This window comes from Pan troglodytes, chromosome 7 (genome assembly GCF_028858775.2).
Source record: "Pan troglodytes isolate AG18354 chromosome 7, NHGRI_mPanTro3-v2.0_pri, whole genome shotgun sequence".
NCBI classification, from domain to species: Eukaryota; Metazoa; Chordata; class Mammalia; order Primates; family Hominidae; genus Pan; species Pan troglodytes.
Window position 1 is genome coordinate 123075809 of NC_072405.2, and position 27040 is coordinate 123102848.

The 27040-nt window shown below is 35.2% G+C and overlaps 1 protein-coding gene across 8 annotated transcripts in view; it reads right to left on the minus strand.

Moving 5' to 3' along the window:
• Positions 1–27040, minus strand: part of CSMD3 (CUB and Sushi multiple domains 3) — a 1209558-nt gene that overhangs the window by 588939 nt on the left and 593579 nt on the right. For all 8 annotated transcript variants that reach the window (XM_054656949.2, XM_016959787.4, XM_016959790.4 and 5 more), the window contains one exon: positions 17322–17425. In XM_054656949.2, coding sequence (XP_054512924.1) covers positions 17322–17425 — 104 coding nt within the window. The remainder of the gene's footprint in view (positions 1–17321; positions 17426–27040) is intronic.

Sequence of the window (27040 nt, forward strand, 5' to 3'; positions counted from 1 at the left end):
CACTGTGCATGCAGACAGCCCACCCCAAGGAAAACCTGGGGAGAAGAGATGCAAACCCCCTGGAAGCATGCCAACATATAAAACCCAAAGTCAAAGGTCAAAACACACACTTGAATCTTTCAAGTAGCCTGCTTGGCCCTTTTCCAAATGTACTTTACTTCCTTTCATTCCTGCCCTTAAAGTTTTTAATAAACTCACTTCTGCTCTAAAATTTGCCTCGGTGTCTCACTCTGCTTTATGCCTCTCTGTTGAATTATTTCTTCTGAGGAGGCAAGAATTGAGCTGCTGCAGTCCCGAACAGATTTGCTGCCACAGACAGTTGTATAAATATTTAATACATCTTTTTGAATGTATTATTTGTTAATTTAAAAAATGCTTCTTTAATACATGTTTATTTACAGGCTGAGTAACTTCAGTGTTCATAGTTCATTCTAGTCTTCCTAGTCAGTCACTTCATGCTAAAATGAGATGAAGTCCTAAATAGGTGCGCTCAAAAATATTTTTCAAGAATTGAAATAGTATATAAAATAAAGAACATAATCTATTACATTTTTATTAGCCTTGTGCAGATGAAAGGCCTTAGCCCACTTCAAAAGTTCATTGAAAAATCAACTCACAATAAGGCAGATTAATAAGAGAAAATGTTGTAGAAAAAAACGAGTTCTTGTCACACGACCAGGAAAGATTGGGCTCATAGAGACATCTAAGTGTTAACGCCTAAGGTTCTTGCCTAGCCACGCCAAAGAATTGGTGTGGCGGCTGACCACAGTGAGTGATAGAGACATGGACCAAGAGAGAGAAAAAGCTGTAGGCTTTATTGAGCAGAGTGAAAGTACAAAGCTCCCACAGCATGGAAGGGGTCCCAAACGAATGGGTAGCCAGAGTTAGATTATGTGATTGCCTTTTAAACTCTTTAAGGCGGGAAATACGTGGGGCGAGAATATGTTACCAGAGTGAAAAACAAAGGCAATTAACCATTTGTGATATGTCTTAGATCTTGAGGAAAACCGGAATTGCAACTTAGGTTTTATCTACTTTATGGCAACAGCATGGCAAAAGAGATACGATTGTACAGGACTTTACAAAGTATGTTCACAAGGAATTCAAATTGGGAGGATAGATAAGGCCCACTGGTCACAGGAAAACGGGCAGTTAAGATTACTTTTAACTTAGTTTTGGGGGAGGGGGAAGGGACAGAGGGAGAGAAGGATACAGGGAAACTTACAGCAAAATTTTCGCTGTTTATAGCTTTCTTGGGGAAGAAAATACATGCACAAATCCTGGTGTTAGGAATATTTTAAGCATATATCTTCAGTAGTGTTCATTCAGGACCAAAGTAAGTCCTGATGCAGGAAATGAGTGAGTTTCACAGTTTCTGAGCCCCTACTCGACCCAGAAAGCCCAGCTGGCACCTCCTCTTATAAGGGTGAGTAGAGGAATTTATTGGGCAAAAAGGAAAAACAAGTCAGCAAAATGATATGGAGTCCTGTGGTTCTTCACCTGACCAACTGAATCCCAGGTTGCCATCCTGGGACAGGAAAGGCCAGGCTCCACCCCCTGCAAATGGTGCAAATGTCCCAAGGCTTCGCCCCATCCTCCCAGTGCACAAGCCAGTTGGAAATGCTTTGGGGAACTTCCCCCTTATCTGCCTCTTGCACTTATCAAATAGGCATACACATTTATTTAACTGTGACCACAAGGAGAATCACAGAGTGATTGCCTGATGTCGAAGTGAGTTCCAGAAGTTTATATTTCATCTTGAGGTTACAGAAAGAATGGGGACTTGGATCCTGGCAAAACAGGTTAGGGGACAGAGAGAAGAGGAAATTGATTCAGGGGCAATAAGTAATCACTAGGGAGAATGATTGAATAGAGGAACAGAAGTTAAAATAACTTGTAAATAGTTCTTTTTGGAATTTAAATGATCTTTGGAGACAGTCATTGTATTGAAAAAGGGTCTGTTCAGGTGTGGTTACATTCCTGGTCTTCTCTCTTATAATGTTTAATAAAATAACAGGGAGGGAAACAAGAACAATTGTTCTCCTTAGTGGGTCAGTCTTATCTTTATGTAGATATAGGGAAAAGTCTCTTCCAGCACTTGATCTCTAAGGCCATTTAATTCAAAATGCTCATTATGGCTGGGCACAGTGGCTCATGCCTGTAATCCCAGCACTTTGGGAGACCGAGGTGAGTGGATCACCTGAAGACAGCAGTTCGAGACCAGCCTGGCCAACATGGCAAAACCCCATCTCTACTAAAAATAGAAAAATTAGTCCAGCATGGTGGTGTGTGCTTGTAATCCCAGCTACTGGGGGGCTGAGGCAGGAGGATTGCTTGAACCTGGGAGGTGGAGGTTGCAGTGAGCTGAGATCATACCACTGCATTCCAGCCTGGGCAACAAAGCAAGACTCCATCTCAAAAAAAAAAAAATTTTTTTTTCATTATACCAAGGGAGCCCTATTTTGGGGTGAAATTTCCTGCATTTCTTAAGACCTATTGCCTGACTTTCTATAATCACTCAAGGCCTTTGGATGCATCCATTAGACATGAGAATTGTAGTCCTATGTTCTAACATATTTTTTGTATTATACAAATATGCAACTTTTGCTTTTTATGAAAATGCATTTAATATTTTTCCTTCTAATACAATGTTATAAAAAGTAATGTATATGTTTATTTGAAGTACACGAAATTCATTAAAATGACGATGATTAGAAAAGTTAAGTTAAAAAAAAAAAGAAAAAACCCTAACACATCACAGTAGAGTGACAGTTCAGAATGTGGGCCAATGCAGTGGAAGAATAATGTATGGTTTTTAAAATCAAAATATATAAAGCATTATGGAATAATGGGACAATATAAATGTTAGTTCACTTAGCTGAGTTGTCAATAATTGTTGTTTTAACTTTATTTAGGGACATAGGATTCAGAAGTTTTAATTTATTGGCTAATTCAAAAGCATAATAAGGTAGGATAATGTTTGTCATGGGTCTTATTACTTTTACAAATAGATTTCTATATTGAGTTTTATTTTTAGAAAACTGAATTTGAAGGCCAAATCTTTAGCATACACATCTTTGTATTCAAAGTTGGAATATGGATACTTCATCGTATATATTTAAGACTCCAATCAGGTCTTGCTTATAACACTCATTATTTGTGGGAAGAAATACAGCTTGTTTATATATTCTTTCTATATTTTCCCCTAATTTCTTCTTCTACAGCCACCTTTGAAATGCCTGCTACAGTGCAAATATTCCTGAGGACAAAAGGAAAAACAACTAAAAATTACTTTAGTTCATTTTAAACAATTCAATGTATTCAAAAACAAATACATATATAAAACAAATGCAAGCAAAACAGAAGTAAACCCTTTTTTCAGGGAAATCATCAGTTTTTTAACATTAGACATATGCAGCAAAAATCACAATGAAAAAATAATGATGAACCACACAGAATAAATTATTCCATATATTTAGTCATTTGTTGCCAATAAACAAAATGACAAAGATTATTTTTGTATTGTGGTCTAAAGTAATTCTGCGTTCCAAGAGCATATATTTATTATTGCCCTATAGCAGACCATATGGATAACTACATGTGAAATCTCATCCACATGATGAGAAAACTGCTCCCATCAGTTTGATTGATTTTCCTGGAAGTGGTATCAATGAGTGCTAAAATCCCTAGGTGGGACTACAGAGCTCTACAGCTCATGGCATATCTACAGCTCATGACTAATATTTACAAAGATACCCTTTCTGTTGACATGTCTCAGCAGATGTGTCTTGGAGTAGAATATTTTCCCCTCTTCCTTTATAATTGCTGTTAACACCTAACAGTATTAACACAAGGCTTTCTGTAAGGAATTCAGGAAAATCTGAGATGAATAGAAGATGATTGCTGCCCTCAAGGGATGAGTGTGTATGTTTGTAAGTATGCATAGTGAAAGAGGAAAGCGAGAGTGCAAGATAGAGAAAAAGGCAGTAAGAAAACATTTATTTTTCTTGTCTTAATAATTATAACACAAGGGGCTAAGAATTTGTCTGACTGGTCAATTCTCCAAGCCCTTTTCATACCGTGGCAATTAATCTCTAAAAAATATCACCTTTCGCCATATTTAGTATATTCTCTTCTTTCATTAGCCCATGGTCTTTGTTGGTATTTGTTGAAGTCAAAAGCAAAGTTAGGAAAGTATAACTCCTTGGATGTAGAAGAATTTGTTCAAGGCAAATATCATGTTTACTAGTATGTTGCCAAAAGGAGTAGGGCCTAGATTTTAAAAAAGAATGTTGCTGAATAGTAAAAACAATAGTATATATCTGACAAAATATAGGGATCAACAAACTAAGAGCAATGATAGTCATCTATTTACAAGCCTAATAGAAAACAGAACTATCTTTTCCATAAAGCTAGTAAGAATATTATTTATTAAAATACTATTAAATTCAATAAATAAAAAATTTATTTATAAATTATTATATTAACCCAGAAGTGTGTGTGTGTTTAAAATTAAAAGGAGAATAATCAGGAAAAAGTGTTGTTAGCCTAAACTAACATATTTCTGAGAATGAGATTTGACATTGTACTAACTTATCCTGGAGAATTCAGAATTCCAAAGTGATAGAATGAAGAAGGTTTGGATATCCATACAAGCATTTTTTACCTTCTTTAAGATGTTTGCTCAATTCGATGTCATCCAACATTAGTGCATACTCACAAAATTTTCAGAGGTGTCTTAATAGAAGATAATATTTTAAACTTTTATGTTGCTTGTTTTCATTTAGTTCTTACAGTGTTACCATGAATCTAATGAATCTAATAGTGACACATGCAAAAGAAAATGCAGAAAAATGAAGGAGTATCACATATCTGGTAGAATTAATGTCTAACCCTCTTGGTCTGCTGTATGCAGATGAAAAGGGTAGACTAATAATCAACATCTCCTGGAGAGCTGGAAGTAATCTCAAGGCCAGTAATTGCATTACCATCACTATTAGTTCTCTCCAATAAATTATATACATTTCCACTATCAGATGAATTTATACATAAGTGTAAAAATAGCACATTGGAAAGAATCTGTGAAACAATTAAAGTTCTTTTGATATCCTTTAAAAGATTAAAATATTATTGTTCAAATCCTTTATCTGAATTATTATCAAATGTCAAGTTCATATTCTGATCTCTATTGACTTTTGTCACTAGACGACTCTGAAGTTGCCAGGAATAAATGCTATTTCAAACTTTGGGAAAAAACATCCTCCAAGTAACTCTAATGGTGTGAAAATGAACACAGAGATAGAGAAAGAGATAATAGAGATAGAGAGAGACAGAGAAAAGATAAAATGGGCCATAGATATGGCACAACAAATGACAGATGCAATAAATCTCTGAATTGTGAGTTTAAATTTGCAGTTTAAATTTTCATCATTTTAGAAATTTTTATCTATATGGCAAATTTAGCATGGCGTATGATGTCCAATTACAATGCTTTCTCTATTGCTAAATAATTTTATTGGTCATAACTTTGTAATGAATATTTCCTTGGAGCTACAGCCTCAAGGTGAAAAGATATGGCACATTTCAATTATTTCTAAGTTAGCAAATTACAAAAAAAATTCTTTATACTTCATAAAAAAAGAAATTTTATAATTAATATTTTTTAATGCTTTGTAACTGATTTTTTTTTGCAGGAGTATTTTAGCTATTGAATATGTTATGACTTTATGAACTATTTTTTTATGGAATAGAATAAGTAATTGATTTTACCTTTTAGAACCTAAATACTGAAACAAAATGAAACACAAAAAGCCTTATATTTACAATACTTAATTCAATACTTTGACGGAATTAGAAAATGTTAGAATGTTCCATAACTTGTTAAATATGTATCAAAGTGATATATTATGTGTTTATTAAAATAATTAGAACATAAAAATTGAATATAGGCTGAAGTCATCTTCTAATAAAAGACTTTTAAATATTTTGATATGAGATGGCTTCTTCTTTTGGCTATGTGTTCTTACCTTCAGCTATTCAATCTTTTTAAATCAATTTACTTGTAAAATAATTTTGGTGCCAAAATTAACTCTCTAGCACATGAATTAAACTTAAAAAGCAAAAAGGAATTCACAGACAAGTAAAGAGATTGCTGAATAAAATGTCTAAATGAAAACTAGTTTTAACTGTTAGAAAAGCATTATTTAAAATACATTTCCTTCAGCTTAGGTTTTAAAATACATTTTTGAAAATTTACCATGCCCTGTGTTTAGTACTGTTTTGAAATGTGGGCAAGATGGGCCCCTTCTCTGATTCTTCCCCTGTAGAAGGCCCTCCTCTGACCTTTCTCTAGTTTAACTCTTGCTCAGGAATGTGCCTGCCTGGCTGAAATCTGTGTCCCTTCTCCACCTCCCCTTTGAGACCCTACAGTAGTTTCCAGACAACAACATGATAAATACAGAAACTGTGTGTTACCTTTCAACATTTCTAGAGCCATTTGAAAAAGTAATTTTATGTCTGGTGAATTTCATAATGAAAATTAACGAGCTTGTATTTATTGTGTTTTATTTCTTTTTTTTTCTAGAAACTTGTTATAAAATTATCAGTTCAAGAGGGATCAGAAATAAAAATCAAATCTATTTTACTGTTTGTTTGCAAAGCACTGTTCTAGAACACACAGGTATGTGGTACCCGGAATTCCCTGTTACCAGGACCAGCATAGGCCTTTTTTCCAGGTCCATATCCCACAAGTAGAACACACACCTCACCTGTGCATCCCTAGGTGCAATGAAAGGCTGTTTGCAGGGCGGGTGGACCGTTTGAACATGCAGGCTGGGCTGACATGGGTTATGATGAATGCAGTTGAAGTTGAGAGGAAATGAAAAGCTGTTTGCAGGGTGAGTGGACACTTTGAACATGCAGGCTGGGTTGACATGGGTTATGATGAATGGAGTTGAAGTTGAGAGGAGAGGGTGGCCAATTGGTCTCTGGGTCTGGCAGAGGGACTTTCCAATGCCTCCACATTCCAGCAGAGAAATCATATAAGTCTGAAAATTCAGGTTCACTCAAATTTATGTCAGCTTCTTTGGTGATTATAAATCCAGGTAATTCTGCTATCACAGAGTCCTAGAGTTCGAAGGAACTTTTGATTCAACTCTAAGTCTGTAAAATCTTTTAGCCAGTCAGCCAGTCCTATTAAAACACCTCTAGGAGGTGGGCCCAAGCCAAGTTCTGTCATATTTATCCCTACTTGAGGAAAAGAGAGTTACATTTTCAGAGAAGTATAATTTTGTTTCTGAGGAAGAACAGCAAGTTTGAGAAACACATTCTCTGATTATGAATGGAAGAATATAGAACAAAACTAGAAATCACAGATTTTTCAAAATTAATATAACTTCTCAGAGTGAGGACATTGTACATGATGAAGTACTTATACTTTGATAGACTACACAAACTAATGACAGTATGACAACAGTCATGTGGAAATATAAAAAAAAGTAACACTATTTTCTTTCATTTTCCTAAGAGTAGCAGAAGAAAACTCAGCTATTTCCACTTGACTGTTCACTTGGGATGTAAGGGCATGTCCCATCAACATATTTGTTCTTTTTCTGGTTTTATGCTGTCTAGCTAATTTTGGCATCACCTTCTTCAAAAAATTAGTTGCAGTCTTATTTCATTTACTTAATTATCCAATCCCTCTAGCCTCATCTGCTACTTGATCTCAATTATTTATTATATAATTAAATTCATTTTAAAACATTTCCATTCCTGCCCTCCAATATAGAAGGAAAGAAGGGTATCATCTGTACTTAATAATGAGAACACTTAGAAGTCTGACAAAACCAATAATAAAAAATACAGTAGATTGTTTGAGGCACTTGACATCAAATGAGAATGGATTAAACCCTATGAGAAGTAGGTATGAACAAAGTGAAAGGCTTGGTATGCTTACCCAGAAGTGTCATTTAATTAAGAAAGAGGTCCATTGTTAATCAATTGCTATATTTAAAATACAAAGAGGTTTTCCTTTCACTACCTAAAAATTGTAAAGTAAGGACCAGTGCCCTTTTTTTGAGTTTCACAAAAACATAATATACATAATTACAAAAACGGCTAAATCTGAATTTGTCTGTGTGCCTGCTAGTCTCAAAGTTTTATGATTGTTTAAATACAACTGATTTAAAAAAAACTTCCTAGATTGCTCACACTCTCACTAAAGGGCAAATTTACATCCATTGAATGAACAGCCTAAAAGGTATTGGTTGTGGAATGAGGCCTTAATTTTTTTTTTTTTTTTTAACTTTAAGTTCGGGATACAAGTGCAGAACTTGTAGGTTTGCTACGTAGGTATACACGTGCCTTGGTGGTTTGATGCACCTATCAAGCCGTCATCTAGGTTTTAAGTCCCATATGCATTAGCTATTTGTCCTAATGCTCTTCTCTCTTCCTCCACTCACCACCACCCCCAACCAGCTCTGGTGTGTGTTGTTCTCCTGCCTGTGTACATGTTCAACTCCCACTTATGAGTGAGAACATGCAGTGTTTGGTTTTCTGTTTCTTTCTTAGTTTGTTGAAGATGATGGCTTCCAGCTTCATCCATGTACCCACAAAGGATATGATCTCATTCCTTTTTGTGGCTGCATAGTATTCCATGATGTATATGTACCACATTTCTTTATCCAGTCTATCGTTGATGGGCATTTGGGTTAGTTCTGTGTCTTTGCTATTGCAAATAGTGCTTCAATAAACATATGTGTGCATGTACCTTTATATAGAATGATTTATATTCCTTTGGGCACATACCCAGTAATGAGATTGCTGGGTCAAATGGTATTTCTGGTTCTAGACCCTTAAGAAATCGCCACACTGTCTTCCACAATAGTTGAACTAATTTACATTCTTACCAGCAATGTAAAATCATTCCTACTTCTCCAAGCTTCGCAGTATCTATTGTTTCTTGACTTTATAATAATCACCTTTCTGACTGGTGTGAGATAATATCTCACTGTGGTTTTGATTTGTATCTCTATAATGATCAATGATGTTGAATTTTTTTTTTTTCATGTTTGTTGGCTGCATAAATGTCTTCTTTTGAGAAGTGTCTGTTCATGTCCTTGACCCACTTTTTGATAGGGTTGTTTGTTGTTTTCTTGTAAACTTTTTAAAGTTCCTTGTAGATTCTGAATATTAGAACTTTGTCTGATTGAAAGATTGTAAACTTTTTTCCCACTCTGTAGGTTGCCTATTCACTCTGATGATAGTTTATTTTGCTGTGCAGAAGCTCTTTAGTTAATTTAGATCCCATTTGTCAATTTTGGCTTTTGTTGCAATTGCTTTTGGTGTTCTTGTCATGAAGTCTTTGCCCATGCCTATGTCCTGAATGGCATTGTCCTGGCTTTCTTCTAGAGATTTTATGGTTTTGGGTTTTACATTTAAGTCTTTAATCCATCTTGAGTTAATTTTTGTATAGGCAGTAAGGAAAGGGTCCAGTTTCAGTTTTCTGCGTATGGCTAGCCAGTTTTCCTAGCACCATTCATTGAATAAGAAACCCTTTCTCCATTGCTTGTTTTTGTTAGGTTTGTTGAAGATCAGATGGTTGTAGATGTGTGATGTTATTTCTGAGCTCTCTGTTCTGTTCCACTGATCTATATGACTGTTTTCGTACCAGTACCATGCTGTTTTATTTACTGTAGCCTTGTAGTATAGTTTGAGGTCAGGTACCATGATGCCTCCAGGTTTGTTCATTTTGCTTAGGATTGTCTTGGCTATACAGGCTCTTCTTTGGTTCCATATGATATTTAAAGTAGTTTTCCATAATTCCGTGAAGAATGTCAATGGTAGTTTGATGGAGATAGCATTGAATCTATAAATTACTTTGGGTAGTATGGCCATTTTCACGATATTGATTCTTCCTATCCATGAGCATGGAATCTTTTTTTTCACTTGTTTATTTCCTTTCTTATTTCCTTGTGCAGTGGTTTGTAGTTCTCCTTGAAGAGGTCCTTCACATCCCTTGTAAGTTGTATTCCTAAGTATTTTATTCTCTTTGTAGCAATTGTAAACTGGAGTTCACTCATCATTTGGCTGTCTGCTTGTCTATTGTTGGCGTATAGGATTTTTTGTGACTTTTGCACATTGCTTCTGTATCCTGAGAGCTTGCTGAAGTTGCTTACCAGCTTGAGGAGTTTTGGGGCTGAGACAATGGGGTTTTCTAAATATAGAATCATGTCATCTGCAGAGACAATTTGACTTACTCTCTTTATTTATTTCTCTTTATTTCCTCTCTTTATTTATTTCTCTTCAACCATCCTATGTTGAATAGGAGCGGTGAGAGAGGGCATCCTTGTCTTGTGTCGGTTTTCAAAGGGAATGATTCCAGCTTTTGCCCATTCAGTGTGATATCGGCTGTTGGTTTGTCATAAATAGCTCTTATTATTTTGAGGTATGTTCCATTAATACCTAGTTTATTGAGAGTTTTTAACATGAAGAGGTGTCAAATTGTATTGAAGGCCTTTTCTGCATCTATTAAGATAATCATGTGGTTTTTGTCATTGGTTCTCTTTTGTGATGGATTACACTTATTAATTTGCATAAGATTGACCAGCCTTGTATCCCGGGGATGAAGCTGACTCGATTGTGGGGGATAAGCTTTTTGATGAGCTGCTGGATTCAGTTTGTCACTATTTTATTGAGGATTTTTGCATTGATGTTCATCAGGGATATTGGCTTCAAGTTTTCTTTTTTTGTTGTGTCTTTGCCAGGTTTTGGTATCAGGATGATTCTGGCTTTATAAAATGAGTTAGGGAGGAGTCCCTCCATTTCAACTCCCTGGAATAGTTTCAGAAGGAATGGTACCAGCTCCTCTTTGTACCTGTGGTAGAATTTGGCTGTGAATCCATCTGGTCCTGGGCTTTTTTTGGTTGGTACTCTAATAATTATTGCCTCAATTTCAGAACTTGTTATTGGTCTACTCAGGGATTTGATTTCTTACTGGTTTAGTCTTGGGAGGATGTTATGTGTCCAGGAATTTTTCCATTTCTTTTAATTGTGATGTCAGGGTGTCAATTTGAGATCTTTGTAGCTTTCTTATGTGGGCATTTAGTGCTATAAATTTCCGTCTTAACACTACTTTAGCTGTGTCCCAGAGATTCTGGTATGCTGTTTCGTTATTCTCATTGGTTTTACAGAACTTCTTCATTTCTTCCTTAATTTCATTATTTACCCAGGAGTCATTCAGGAGCAGGTTGTTCAGTTTCCATGTAGCTGTGTGATTATGAGTGAATTTCTTAATCCCAACTTCTAATTTGATTGCACTTTGGTCTGAGAGACTGTTTGTTATGATTTCAGTTCTTTTGCATTTGCTGAGGAGTGTTTTACTTCTAATTATTTGGTCAATTTTAGAATAAAGGCCATGTAGCACTGAGAAGAATATATATTCTGTTGATTTGGGGTGCAGCGTTCTGTAGATGTCTATTAGGTCCACTTGATCCATAGATCAATTCAAGTTTTGAATATCCTTGTTAATTTTCTCTCTCACTGATATATCTAATATTGACAGTGGGGTGTTAAAGTCTTCTGCTATTATTGTGTGGGAGACTAAGTCTCTTTGTAGGTCTCTAAGAATTTGTTGTATGAATCTGGGTGCTCCTGTATCAGGTGCATATATATTTAGGATAGTTAGCTCCTCATGTTGAATTGATCCCTTTACTATTATGTAATACCCTTCTTTGTCTTTTTTTATCTTTGTTGGTTTAAAGTCTGTTTTGTCAGAAACTAGGATTTCAACCCCTGCTTTTTTTTTGCTTTCCATTTGCTTGGTATTTTGAGCCTATTTGTGTCTTTGCACATAAGATGGGTCTCCTGAATACAGCACCCTGATGAGTCTTGACTCTTTATCCAATTTGTCAGTCTTTGTCTTTTAACTGGGGCATTTAGTCCATTTACATTTAAGGTTAGTATTGTTACATGTGAATTTGATCCTGTCATCATGACGCTATCTGGTTATTTTGGACATTAACTGTTGCAGTTTCTTCATAGTGTCATTTGGTCTTCATATTTTGGTGTGTTTTTGCAGTGGCTGGTACTTGTCTTTCCTTTCCATATTGAGTGCTTCCTTCAGGAGCTCTTGTAAGGCAGGTATGATGGTGACAAAATCCCTCAGCATTTTCTTCTTTTGAAAGGGTTTTATTTCTCCTTTGCTTATGAAGCTTAGTTTGGCTGGAAATAAAATTCTGGATTGAAAATTCTTTTCTTTAAGAATGTTGAATATTGGCCCCCATTCTCTTCTGGCTTGTAGGGTTTCTGCTGAGAGATCCACTGTTAGTCTGATGGGCTTCCCTTTGTAGGTGACCTGATTTTTCTCCCTGGCTGCCCTTAACATTTTTTATTTTATTTCAGCCTTGGGGAATCTGATGATTATGTGTCTTGGAGTTGATCTTCTTATGGAGTATCTTAGTGGTGTTCTCTGTATTTCCTGAATTTGAATGTTGGGCTGCCTTGCTAGGTTGGGGAAGTTTACCTGGATAATATCCTGAAGGGTGTTTTCCAACTTGGTTCCATTCTAACCAGCTCTTTCCCATACTCCAATCAATCATAGGTTCAGTCTTTTGACATAGTTCCATATTTCTCAGAGGTTTTGTTCATTCCTTTTCATTCTTTTTTATTTAATCTAGTCTGCATGCCTTATTTCAGCAAGACAGTCTTCAAAATCTGACATCCTTTCTTCCACTTGGTCAATTTGGCTATTGATACCTGTGTATGATTCACAAAGTTCTCCTGCTGTGTTTTTCACCTCCATCAGGTCATTTATATTTCTCTCTATACTGGTTATTCTAGTTAGCAGCTCCTGTAACCTTTTATCAAGGTTCTTATCTTCTTTGTATTGGGTTAGAACGTGCTCCTTTAGCTCAGCAGTTTGTTATTACTCAACATCTGAAGCCTACTTCTGTCAATTCCTCCATCTCATCCTCTGTTCAGTTCTGTGCCCTTGCTGGAGATGCACTGCAATCATTTGGAAGACCGGAGACACTCTGGTCTTTTGGATTTTCATCTTTTTGTTGTTGTTGTTGTTGTTGTTGTTAATTCTTTCTCACATTTATGACTTTGTCTAGTTTCTATCGTTGAGGCTGCTGACCCTCAGATGGGGTTTCTATGGGGACTTTTTTGTTGTTGTTGATGCTGCTGTTGTTCCTTTCTGTTTGTTTGTTTTTCTTTCAATGGTCAGGTCCATCTCTGTAAGGCTGCTGCAGTTTCCTGGAGGTTCACTTCAGGCCCTATTCATCTGGTTCACTCCGGCACCTGGAGATGTCACTTGAGGAGGCTGGAGAACAGCAAGGATGGGTGTCTGTTCCTTCCTCTGGGATCTCTGACCTCAAGGGGCACCTATCTGATGCCAGTAGGAACACTCCTGTATAGGGTGTCTGAGAACTCCTGTTGGAGGGTCTTACCAAGTTGAGTGGCATAGGGAACAGGTCCTGTTTAATGAAGCACTTTGACTGTCCCTTGGTGGACGGGGTGTGCTTTGCTGAAAGGAAAATCACTCGTCTGGTCTGCCTGGATTGCCCAGAACTATCAGGAGGAAAAACTAATTCTGCTGGTCCCTGGAGACTGTGGCCACACCTCCCACTAGGGACTCAGGCCCAGGGAGATCAGAGTTCTGTCCCTGAGCCCCTGGCTGGAGTTCTTGGAGTTCCTGCAGGGAGGCCCAACCCAGTAGGGAGGGATGGGTCAGGTTCAGGTCTGAAGAGGCACTCTGGCCACAGTCTGCCACAGCCAGTATGTTGGGCTATGGGGGATACCTCTTGAGACCAAGCCATTCAGCCTCTCTGGCTCCAGCAGAAGAAAAGCGTGGCCTGGAGCTATAGAGATTGCTGCCACCCTTCCCCTGCCCTGGGAGCTTAGTGTGTTAGGCAGCTATCAGTTCCAGTGTTGGCTACCAACCCTCCCCCAAGAAGCTCAAATGACTTAGACAACAGGCAGCCACAGCTGAGATGCTGGCCACCCCTTCCCCTGAGAGCTCGGCAGGCTTAAGCAGATTCTAGATGAGTGGCTATTGAGAATCTGTGTGGCTCTCTGGTTGGGACCCTAGGCCCCGGTGGCATGTGCTTGTGACTGGGATCATCCAATCTGTGGGTTGCACAGTTCCGTGGAAAAAACATGGTTTCTCAGGCTGGGTAGCACACTCCCTCACCACCTCCCTTGGCTATGGAATGGGGGCTCCCCTGCCCCATGTGGCTCTCAGGTGGGCTGCTGCACCACACTGCTCTTTTTCCTCTCCTTGGATCATGCTAGCCACCTAGTCAGTTCTGATGACAGAATCTGGATATCTCGATTGCCAGTGCAGGATTTGCATACTGTTGTGGTTCTTTTCAATGGCAGCCTCCGATCTCTGCTGCTTCTAGTTGGCCATACTGGCCCTGCCCCAAAGCCTAATTTTTAATCCCTACTGAAGATGCAGTTCTCATTGGAAACTTTAAATTTGATGGTGTAGGAACAACCATTTGGATACTTGGTATTCTTTTGAAAAATAATACCTAATAGTCATTCTATGTTACTTATACAATGATTTTCTGTCCAAAAAGGATATCAATTGGTACATCAGAATTCATGATTGTCTTCAGAATTTTTCTAACATTGAAATAGGGTGAAAAATATGGTTCAAACACACATTTTTTTTTAACATTAGGGATTGTACAGACCACTCCTCAATCCCAACAAATGTACTCTTTTTATATTTAACCAGTTCTAATGGTTGAGTATTTAAGATAATTCTGACATCTTTCTTCTGTATTTTACTAGGTTACCATAAAGATACATATATATATATATATATATAATCTTTCTACCCACAATTGTGTGATACCAATTAGCTCAAATAGCTTTTTTTTTGTTTTTTTAAGAAAACAGCAATAGGAGGACATAGCATCTATGCTCTTGGATGTCAGTTGGACAAGGTGATTTCTAATATTTTATCCAATGCTGAGATGGAAGTTTTTTTTGTGGCAGATACATGAATGAAAGCTTCTTAAAAAGTATTTTTTAGTCAATTGACTAGCCAGCCTGCCTTTTCTTTTCCATGTTTTTAAGAATCTGAACCTAAAATCCAGTTTTCTGTCTTAAGAAGAAAAAGGAAAAGATATCTCATCAAATACATGTTTTACAATTTTATCTCTAAAGTGCATATGATAGGATCTAACAAACATGTAGAGAGAAACATCTGCAATGTGTGAGGATTAATCACCAAATTTACTTTGTATCATTAATATCCAAGAAACTTCAGTGTTTATGAGTGTCAGGTAAAGAAACAAACATATTCACTTGCAAAACAATGAATAAATTGATAAAGAAATCAATCCACATTTTGTCTTATATCAGGTGTCACTTAATTAGCTATAGGCCCAGGCAGGCAACGCAAAGGATCTTAGAAGCTCAAGTGGAAAATGATAGAAGGATGAGGGCCACAAGGAGGCCCTCTCCATAGGAGGCACAAGACAGTCCTAGCCAATTTTTGCCACATGACTATGAAGATCTAGGGTCACCAGTTTTACAAGAAACCATAAATTCAAATTTTTACATGTAATTTTCAGTTCCTTAGAACTCTGTATTTGACAAACAATGACAGGAAAAAAGCACAGCTAATCATCAGAGCAGCTCTGTTGCTGCCAATTTATATATATACAATTTTACTGTATATTGCATGTAAAATATATGCAGTTTTATATTATAATGAAATCTAAGCTATCAGGTATAAAACTACAATAAGATTTAGTAGAGACTATTGATTATTTCTGGAAAATGTCAGTTCAGTAGTTCAGTATGGTAATATGCCTAACAGGCTCAAATTGTTGCTCAGGTGCAACAAAAATGCTGATCATTTTCAAGAGAGGAAGTGTTAAGAATGAAGTTACAAAAATGTGAGCAACATAACTGACATAGTTTGGATTTGTGTCCCCACCCAAATCTCATGTCAAATTGGAGGAGGGACCTAGTGGGAGGTGAATGGATCATAGAGGTGGATTTCTCCCATGCTGTTGTCATGATAGTGAGTTCTCACAAGATCTGATGGTTTTAAAGTGTGTGGGACTTCCCCCTTTGCTCTCTCTCTCTCTTTCTCTCCTGCCACCATCTTTCTCTCTCTCCTGCCACCATCCTGGCTTCCCCTTTGCTTTCCGCCACCATTGTAAGTTTCCCGAGGTCTCCCAGTCATGCTTCCTGTTAAGCCTGTGGAACTGAAAGTAAATTAAACCTCTTTTCTTCATAAATAACCCAGTCTCAGGTAGTTCTTTAAAGCAGTGTGAAAACGAACTAACAATTGAACATATAAAGCATGTAAAATGCTGGCCCATTTGTCCATCACACCTTAGGAAACACAAAACAGAACTGTAGTAGGCCAGAGATAGACCACCAAATCATGTTGATCAATGATATCCACGTTGCAGACAGGGGAAAGAGGTTGAAGTTGAGGTCAAGAGTGCATGAAGACAGGTGAGTAAGTTTGGTTTTTGTTTTGTTTTCTAGAAAAGTAAGACTAAAGAGCAGTAATATTGGAGCCCATAACATACTATGTGTGACTATGAGGTTAACCCTTGGTTTATTACAGGATTCTGGAATAATAGTTCTAGGAGGCCTTCTTGTAAAATTAAAAAGAAAATAAAAAGAAGAGGGAGAAGAGAATGAAAAGGAAAAGAAAAAAAAGGAAAAAAAATTAGCTTACCTTTAGTCAGTTTACACACAATAAGGGCATTACCAGTAGTAGATGTCTATGCTGATACTAATTTTTTTAACATTTATATCAGTTGTTCTCCAACTTTGATGTGCATAAGGATCATGCAGTGATTCTTTAAAATATAGATTGATAAATTCACATCCTGGAGATGTTGATTCACTAAGTTCGGCTTGAGGGCCTAAAAATCTACATTTTCAAATGTGCACCAGGTATTTGTGATGCATTTGTGATGCAAAAAGACCCTATTTTGAGAAGCATCAGGTTAGATGAGCAGGCCCTCACCAGACGTCAAATCTGCTGACACCTTAATCTTGTATTTCCTAGCCGCTAGAACTACAAGAAATACATTTCTATTGTTTATAAGTCATCCAGTTTACTGCATGTTGTTAGAGAAGCCCAATTGAACTGAGACAAAGTGCCTTAAATCTCATTGAAGAAGCACTAACAGATTCTATGAAAGTTAATAATAATGACTAAGTTACTGTGCATCTTCTGCTGGTAGTAGTGGGAGCGATCAATGTAAAACAATAATTTGAAAGTAAAATTTTATTAGTACCCGATAGGCTAAGGCAAAAATGAAATCTTGGGAACTTACACTTGGAGCACTGTCCTAGGATCTCCAACTTCGCCCCCATCGCCAATTGTCAAGGTATCATAGCCAATCTCCAGATCAAATTCTTCAAAATTTATCTGGATAACCTAGCAGTAAACAGAAACATACACCTTAAATATACTGCGTTATGCAATAAAAACAACAAAAAAAGCAATGACAGAAATGCATTCTTTGTCTCTCCGCGCGCACACACACACACACACACACACAAGCAGTTCAATTATGTATATATATATATATATATATATAATTTCATAGTATGGCAGCAAGTCATGTTAGAATATTCTTAAAGTTCAATCATTATATCATTACATGACTTTTACTTGCTGTATTGTATTTTCTGCATTAAATTTTCAATGAAATTGCATGGTTTCTGTTTATAGAATACTCTTACTTGAAGAATGATTAAAGCAAATCTACTTTAAGAAGGCTTTATAAAAAGTATACGTAGGTGGAGAGTGGTTTTCCACACATTTGCATATATATTTTACAAAGTTAACATGCAGAAACAGAGTGTGCTATTTCCATTAAGTAGTAAAGCTTAAAATTTGTTAGAGCTAAACTTGAATCTAGATTGCCAGAATGGTATCAAGTTTATTTTTATGTATCCTTTGGTAAAAGAATTCCTCAAATATATTAAAATGAGTGGCAAAACTGGGAGCACAATACTTTGAGAGGCACACTATACCATGCTATGTAATTCAGCATTATTTCTTGCTAAAATATACTCATGTATCCATATATTGTTTATATACCTATGCAAAAATTCAAATTTAATTAAATTGCAATTTTAAAAATAGCTATAATATTGAAAAAATGTAATTAAGAATCAGTACAGAAAGAAATTACATAAAATTACATAATGTCCTGCATAGAGTCATGCTTTGAGCAAAAAATAATTTATAACAAAATATTATTCATCACCTGATAAAATGAATGCCTGAAGTTACCATATTATGAGAGAATAAATGAAGAAGATATTTCTTTAGTAATATTTATAACTATTTGCTACTTTGTTATTATAAAAATAATTAAAAATAAAGGAATTTATATCTTGGCTTTTTTTGTTATAATAACTTTTTTTTTTTTTTTTTTAGATGGAATCTTGCTCTGTCACTCAGGCTAGAGTGCACTGGCGCGATCTTGGCTCACTGCCAGCTCCGCCTCCTGGGTTCATGCCATTCTCCTGCCTCAGCCTCCTGAGTAGCTGGGACTACAGGTGCCCACCACCATGCCTGGCTAATTTTTTTGTATTTTTAATAGAGACGGGGTTTCACCATGTTAGCTAGGATGGTCTCAATCTCCTGACCTCGTGATCCGCCCACCTCGGCCTCCCAAAATGCTGGGATTACAGGCGTGAGCCACTGGACCTGGCCAACAATTTTTGACTACACATATTTCTTGTTTTATAAAATATTTTAATATTTGCATTGACTAAAACAATTGTTTTGGCCAAGTTTAAATACAGCATGTGTATAAAGCCTTTGAACTATACATTTTACATGATCATAATTTTAAAAATATATGTATTTGTTCCACTTATAGTAAAATATAAATACTTCCCATTAATAATTACCTGTCAATACAGACTTAGATTGTTTCCCATTTTCTTTTTCTTTTTTTTTTTTTTTGGCTACTATAAGCAACATGGTCATGAGCAGTATTAAACATCTTTTGGTACACATTTTCAGGTATGTCTCTAGGCAGTACACTTGCTAGGTAATAACAGCAAAAATTCATTTTATAACCTAGTACCATATGGTTTTCCAAAATTGTTTTACCAATTCAAATGTTCACATTTGTGTACATTGAATGCATTTATTCCTACCACTCTAGTAGATGTAAAAGTGTTTTTTTTTCGCATTTTCCTTAATACTAATTGAGTTACATATCTTTTTATATGTTTATATATCATTTATATTTCCTTTTCTGTGACACAACTGTTTGTGTTTTGGCATCTTTTTTCCTCAGACTGCTTGTCTACTTGTTATCGTTTGCAAGAATTCTTTATATTGGTGATTCTGAAAACATTCCATTATAGCACACTTTGAAAACAATAATATTTGTAATACACAAAGGTGAACAGATGAAGCTGCTTATAATGGAAATTTTATTTTTATTTTTTGCCCAGGACCTTCTGTTCCACAGAGGGAGTTAAATCAATATCTTAGTTCTACCTGTGGCTCACTCATAGTACACCACTGGATCTGGCTCACTAGTTGAGATCAGCTTTATATATTATGGATACTAATCCCTTACATTATATGTGTTGCAATAGCTTCAAGTTCACAGCTTCCATGTTAGATTATTTATAAGAAAAAGTTATTAATTTTACCAGAGTAGGACTTACTTATCTACTCATAAAATAATAGATAAACAAATCCTACTCTGGTAAAAATTATTAATATTAATGACACAAGCTCATAAAGATGTATCTTCATATCTTTTATCTTTTGTGAATTGACTTTTACAGAAACTGCAAAGTAGGAATGTGTGGGAGGCAGATTTCTAAGATGTCTTCCAATATTCTAATCCCTCAGTGTAGTTAACCTATATAATACCCTCCTCTTCAGTGTGGGCAAGACCTATGAAAATGACGGATTATCAATCCTATGATTAGTTTATATTATATGGAAAAGGTGAAGGAATATTAAAGATGTGTAATTGCGATCTCTAATCAGTTGACTTTAAGTTCATCAAAAGGGAGATTATCCTGAGTGGCCCTGACTAATTCAGAAGATTCCCTTTAAAAGAAGGTCCAGAAGTGAGAGATCAAAAAACAAGCAAACAAAAAATCAGAAGAGATGCTCTCCTGTTGGCCTTGAAGATACAAACTGCCATGCTGTGGAAAGGTACATTTAGCATGGAGCAGTGGGTGGCCTTTAGGAGCTGAGGGCCTAAGTCCTACAACCACAATAATTGAATTCTGACAACAAGTGAGCTTGGAAGAAGCCCTACAGTTTCAAATGAGATCACATCCCAGACCAAAGCTTTGATTTCACCCCAGTACAACCTTGAAAAGAAGACCCAGATATCCATGCCCAGACTCCTTTCCTGTGGAAACTGTGAGATAACAAATTTATGTTGTTTCATGTTGCTAATTTTGGGTAATTTTTTACACAGCAATATAAATTAGCACAATATTCCTTTCATTTTTCCCTCCAATATGAACATCCAGTTGTCTCAGTACTTTTTATTTAATAAATAGCCCTTCTTTCTCCAATGATCAGCAAACTCTAAACATATATCACTATTCTGTATATAAGTATGTTGGATTTTGGATTCTGGATCTTGTTCTCTTGGTAAGTTTGTATGTACCCGAACTACCACAAATTGGCTTATTTTTATTATTGCTGTAAGATAAGACTGTACCTTATAAGTCAGATACTCCACACACTTAATACTTTTGTTCTTTGGGAGTATTTTGACTACTCTTGGACCATTTGTCTTTCACATATCAACTTGTAAAATTCTTCAAAAATTTATTTTGGGCTTTCTAATGGAATTGCAGTGAATCTGTAACTGATTTGGTGAGAACTGACATCTTAAGGTATTGAATATCCCTACACACAAGTCTGACTTCTCTCTTCATTTATTTGGATCTCTAAATATATTTTAATAATTTTTTTAGTATATTACTTCTTGAAAATGCCTTTTGTTATTGAAAGTGATATTTTATCTTTATATTTGGAACTTTTTTGGTATATAGAAAAGAAATTTATTTTTTGTTTATTGATCTAACTAGGCATGGGTAAAGCTTCCATATTATTTAAAAACATTTGTAAATTATTTTTAGTTTCTTACATAGCAAGCATGTCTTCTGTAAATAATATTTTAGGTTCTTCCTTTCCAAATTATGTAATTTTAAAATCTTAACTTTCTTGGATATCTGGCAAAATGTTTACTAGAACAGATGACAATTAGTCTCATTAAACTGTACCTCATTTAAGAGGGAATGCTTCCAATATATATGTGTGTATGTGTGTGTGTGTGTGTCTGTATGTTTGCATGGTAGTCATACATAGTTTTATACATTTCTTTTGTTTTCTTGTGAACTAATAATGACATGAACACTACCATGTTTCTTATATTTCAGTGAGAGTAACTCTCAAAGTACCTCATCTGTCATCCTGCCAGAAGGATAAATCCCATGATCTTCATCACCCCAACCTATTTCATAGTAGATATATGAGTGCACTGTAATTAAAATTAGAGAATGTTTCCTTTCATATGACTTAAAAGTCTAATAGGCTAGTGGATACAAATTAGGTAAATGACTGCCTAATTGATTGCTAGTTCTATGCCAAACTCTTGATATCCATTATTGTATGATCATATCCTAAAGACTTTGGACACCCATTTAATGGTAGATTTTATTTTGCCTAAATTGTAACTGAGACTCATGCATGTATGTATGCAACAATGAGAGCTCTATCTCACTTTAAATTAAGTGATGAATTAATTACTAACTAATCCATATACTTTTGGATAAGCACTTAACCACTGAGCTTTCACTGAATTTTTAGACACTTAATAATTCTTGAACAGTTTCAGTGACACACAATTACTGAGAAGCTAGAATATTCTGATTGAATTTTTATAATACATTCATTTTAGTTTGATTCATGTTTGCTTATTTTTAACATTATTATTGAAATAGTTCACAGAAGTAAAACTTTTGCATTAAAAAAATAAAAATTAGCTTTGCCTTATTTGAAGCCATTAATATAAGTAAGGTATTACAGTAAAACTCCAACTTAGTATATTGAGATATGGTTAAAAGAAAAATATCTTTAATAGAATGTATAAATAAAGCTTAGGAAAACAAAAACAAAATGACAACAAAACTTGTTCATTCTATAATGTAATAAGTAACATCAGGAGTCTGATGTAAAATTTTCCTTCTTTATTGATACTTTAATAATATGAAAGTGGCCAAATAGACATTTCCACCCATTTATTTTTGTATAATATAGAAAAGTTAATATAAAAAATCAACAAATAGTCATAAGTATAATAGGAATGCTTCCTCTACATGTTTATTTGGTAGTAGGGCTGAAACATTTAGTAAGAAAATAGGAAAAATATTATGCATTTAGTGAAAAAAGAATGCCATACATTTTGCCTGTTTTACTTCTTCCTAATCATTTGTGGAGTAAATAAACAAAAACATAAATTGCATTTAGCACATAGGACTAATGAAAGAAAAACTGGAATAATAAAATATACCCTTAAAGTATTTAAATAATGTATAATTGTCTTGATTTTTTTAAACCAAGTAAGTCACTCTCTTGATTTCCATTGTGAAATGGTAATTCCAACTGGATTGTTTAGTGTTGCTTATTGAGGTTTGAATTAAAACATTTAATCTACTAATGAAGTCAATTAAAAATAACATAATGCTTTTTAACGCTGACTTTCCAGAAGTAAAAAATCCATAGATAGCATTAAATATTAAATACTTGGTAGATCCATTTCTCATAAGGCTCAATACATAGGTTTTTACAGGATATTTTGTTAAAAGTGGTACAGAAGCTATGTCTCATAATCTTTCTGTGAATCTTGCACAGATAATTTAATACCATAACTTCTACATTGTCATATTTTCTGAAGCCATGTGGAATTCCCACTTAATACCCATTAACATGAGTTTTTTTAATGGAACATATTTATATTATGTAGAACACTGGTCTCAGAATTATAAATGCATTATTTTATTTTGACCCTAGAAGTCTATGTTGTGTACACCTATACATTATTCTGGCTGCCCAGCACCTGAATATCCTCCTTTTGTCTGGGAAATTAGGAATCTTGGTAGGAAGTACAGCATACCTCCCAATATGGTCAGATCCTAGATTCCCCATTATTCATTGTATCCAGTATACAGGCATGAGAACTAAGATTCCCTTATCAATCAGATACACATCTTATGTGTATAAATAAGGAAACAAAGATTGGATTCTGGCAAAGAGTGTCAAAAGCAGCAGAAACACAGTTTCAGGGGCAACAGTAGTTGTAATATGCAGTGGCACTGAAATTCTAGAGCACAGCAGTCTTGTTCAACAGGTAAAAATAAATCCTCTCAGGAATCAGAGCCAGAAGCTGTGGAGCACTATGACAAGGTAAATGGATTCTATTACATTCCAAGCTTATCTAGGAACTCATTCCATTTCTAGAGAAATCAGTATTCACTAGTCTTATCCAGAAGGACATGATATTGTTCTGTGACCCAGTAACCACTCTGTGTAGCTTCAATTCTCTCTTCTTCTGAGTGGGAGTTTTTATGGAGTTACCCTATTTGTTTTCTATACTTTTATATTGGATTTGGGATAACCTATGTTTTAGCCACAGGTCTTTAGACAATGAGGAACTACCTGTAAATATAATGGAGAAGCCAATGTATCACTTAGGGATTCTGGACATATCTTTGTATGTAGTAAATGGCTGAAATTTTAGGTTTTCTCTATTAATGTAGATAGAAAGTATGTTTTACATAGATATTTTTTCCAAAGTGAATGCAGGAGAAGAAAAATGGGTCTGGAGAGGTATTTGATAACCAAAGGGGAAAATGTGGCAGATGCTATTGATTGCTTACCCAACAGCCACCTTCCGTATTTACCCTTGACCTTTTCTTCTCAACAGGACATATATTTTGTTCCCTTGTATTCTTTTCTGTACATCCTAATACTCAGGGACTGCTCATCCAATTATGAGTTTCCTGAGATGGGTCCTAATCACTCTATGTCCCATTCCATTTGCCAGTGATTCGATTACACGTATTTGACCTAATTCTGGCCACTGGAAGATGATTAGCAATTTGCTGAGGGGCTTTTGCAAAATGATTTCTTGGTTTTCAAAGAAGTACAAAAAATCAGTCTGCTTTGAGGTAATTCTATCTGAATGTATTCAGCTATTACAACCATCTCACAATACGTAGTTTGAAGACAAAGCAAAACTACATATTGAGATGTCCAGAACCTAGGAATGGTGTTTTTCTGTGTGCGTGGGGCTTGCATGCTTCTGGACAGTATGCTTTTTAAATAATGCATTTTCTTGTTATTTAAGTCATTCGACTTGAGGTTTCCCATATGTAAACTGAAGACATTCCAATGAACAAATCGTTTTAATAAATTCTCAGTTTAAAGGAATGCTTTGCCCAAGTAATTTTCCCATGTTTATTTGGCTACTGGTGATGAAACTAAACTTCAAGTTTGCTTGATGATAGTAATTACATGCTTAAACATCATGCTATTCTACGTTAACAAAGTAAACTTCTGAAATTTAGAAAATATTTTCCGTGCATCCCAAATACCTCATATCATGTTGTTATAATAATATAATTTATAAATATGTTCTTTGATGTTGGGCATATGCCTCATGTATTAAATAGAGATGGCAGGGAGAGACAATTTCTGAAACCTAATGACTAATAAATATTACATAAATTCTTCGGGAAAAAATATAGAAATCATCTATTGATACAAGTTCTTTTGTATTTCATGGTAAAGTCTGTATTTGTTAATTCAAAATAATTCTGAAAGCTGAAGAAAATACTCAATATTAGACATTTTTTATTTACATAATTAGTACAACATTCAAATTAGCCTTTGATGATGTTTAACCAAACAAATTAATGATGCTTTAACTAATGCCAATACCAATACCAATACCAAGCTATACTCATTAGTGAGACAGGATAATATAGATAAGTCCACAGGAAAAGCCTGGGATTATAGCCCCATTTCTCTAAAAAAAAGTTATATTATTTTGAGCAATTCTCTAACTTATATAAAATAGTGTTTATAATTTCTATTTTTTAAGGTTGAAATATGTATTACAATAAGCAAGCATTATAAAATAACACATAGGATGCTTGATATATAGTAGGACCTCATAAATGGCAGTTATTATTAGCTATGTCAATTATCTTAAAATAGGTATTCGTATCTGTTCACAATGGATCTTGAGGATGAAGTTCTTTTTTCAGCAATCCCATTTGATTCCAAGATAAGAGTTTTTCCCCCAAACTCTATGTTGCTAAAAATTTACCTTTTTTGGGAGCAGCTTTTCTCCATTATGATTATTTCAGAATGGCAATAAGTCACTCTAATATTAACAATTATTTTTTCTCCCCGGTGTGGAAATCAGAATGCATTATATATGTATAATTACAAAATATAAAAACTTTAATTAATCTCAAGGTATGCAAATACCATGTTACACAATCAACTTGACATCTAATTAAAGCACTTCTTTCTTCATATACTTTCTATACCTTGGCAATCATAGTCCAATGAGGGAAACATGACATAAGCAAGATGAATACAATACCCTGTGTTGATTGCTTTGGGATATGGACACACTGGGTTATATTAGCAGAGATGACAGCCACTCAATCCAGTTGGAGACTATAGAGGAAAGGATTCCCTGAGGTGGAAAACCCCAGACACTGCTAAGGAAGGTGGAGTTGGGAACTGGGAAAGAACATTCTAGGGTAGAATGTGAAATACGGCAAAGTGAAAAAAATATTATTTTTGTTTCTGAAACATAAACTGTGAGGCAAAAAGTGATGAGAAGGAACACTAGCGATGAAGGCAGAAAGCAGACCATGTTAAGGACTGTGAACTTTATCTTCTATATGAAAAGCAGCAAATTACGATTTTGAACAATGTTGACAGGGTTATATTTAATTTTTTACATGCTCATTTTGGCAGCAGGGACAATCTGGATTTGAAGGGTAACAGGGCAGGGTTAGAGAGATTGAAGACCTAAACTTGGACTGTGGAAGTAGGGATGGAGAAGAGTGGATTCAGACAAGGTTTCTTTGCTCTAAATTAAACTAATTATAATAGTTTTTTTCCCCTTTTTTTCCATACACATGAAAGCATTATTCAAAGACCCACACAAAAATCTATGCCTTGGCAGGACTGTCTTATCAAATGTTGTTGCTTGTAAATGTCTAATTCAGAGAGAGCAAAATATGGAGTACCTTTATTAAAAAATCATATAATTCAGAATAATTCTAAAACTTGGCTGCTTTTGTGGCATGTATTATAAGTGACATACATTTCACATCTATATGGAAAATTCATGTTAGTGATGTTCAAATAATAATCATCCTAAATTAGCTACTTAAAAAATAAATATACAAAGGTAAACTTATATGAAATTTGTGAAATAGGTAAATATTGTATGATACAAAATGCTTAAACTATGACACATAAGAATTCTTTATTTATTCATTTGAAAGTGATATCATTTTAGAGAAAATAATAAATATCTCATATTCTAGAAGAATTATGCATTGCAATATTTAATATTTTACTTACATATTTTATTACAGAATATATATCCCAAGACTCTAGGCTAGACCATTCAACAGTGCAAAGTGCCACCTCAGGGAATTCTCTAGGCTAATCCACTTTGCTGCCAGCATCAGGTTAACAGTTTCAATTCTTGCAAGGGCTCATATTTTAGAGATGGGGTGGAGGAGAGTCTGGGGACACTGAGAGCTACTGATGGAGTGATAAAAGCTTTTAGCTTTGTTTTATTTTTCTATGCCTTTAATATCGGTACACTGGTCTTCTCCTTTAGGGGACTGTTGGCATGTAACAATGACAGATTACATAAAGCACTACAAATGTTTCACTGAAGGGAAGAAGCTACATAAAATGAAAAATTCATCAAATATTAAATCCATA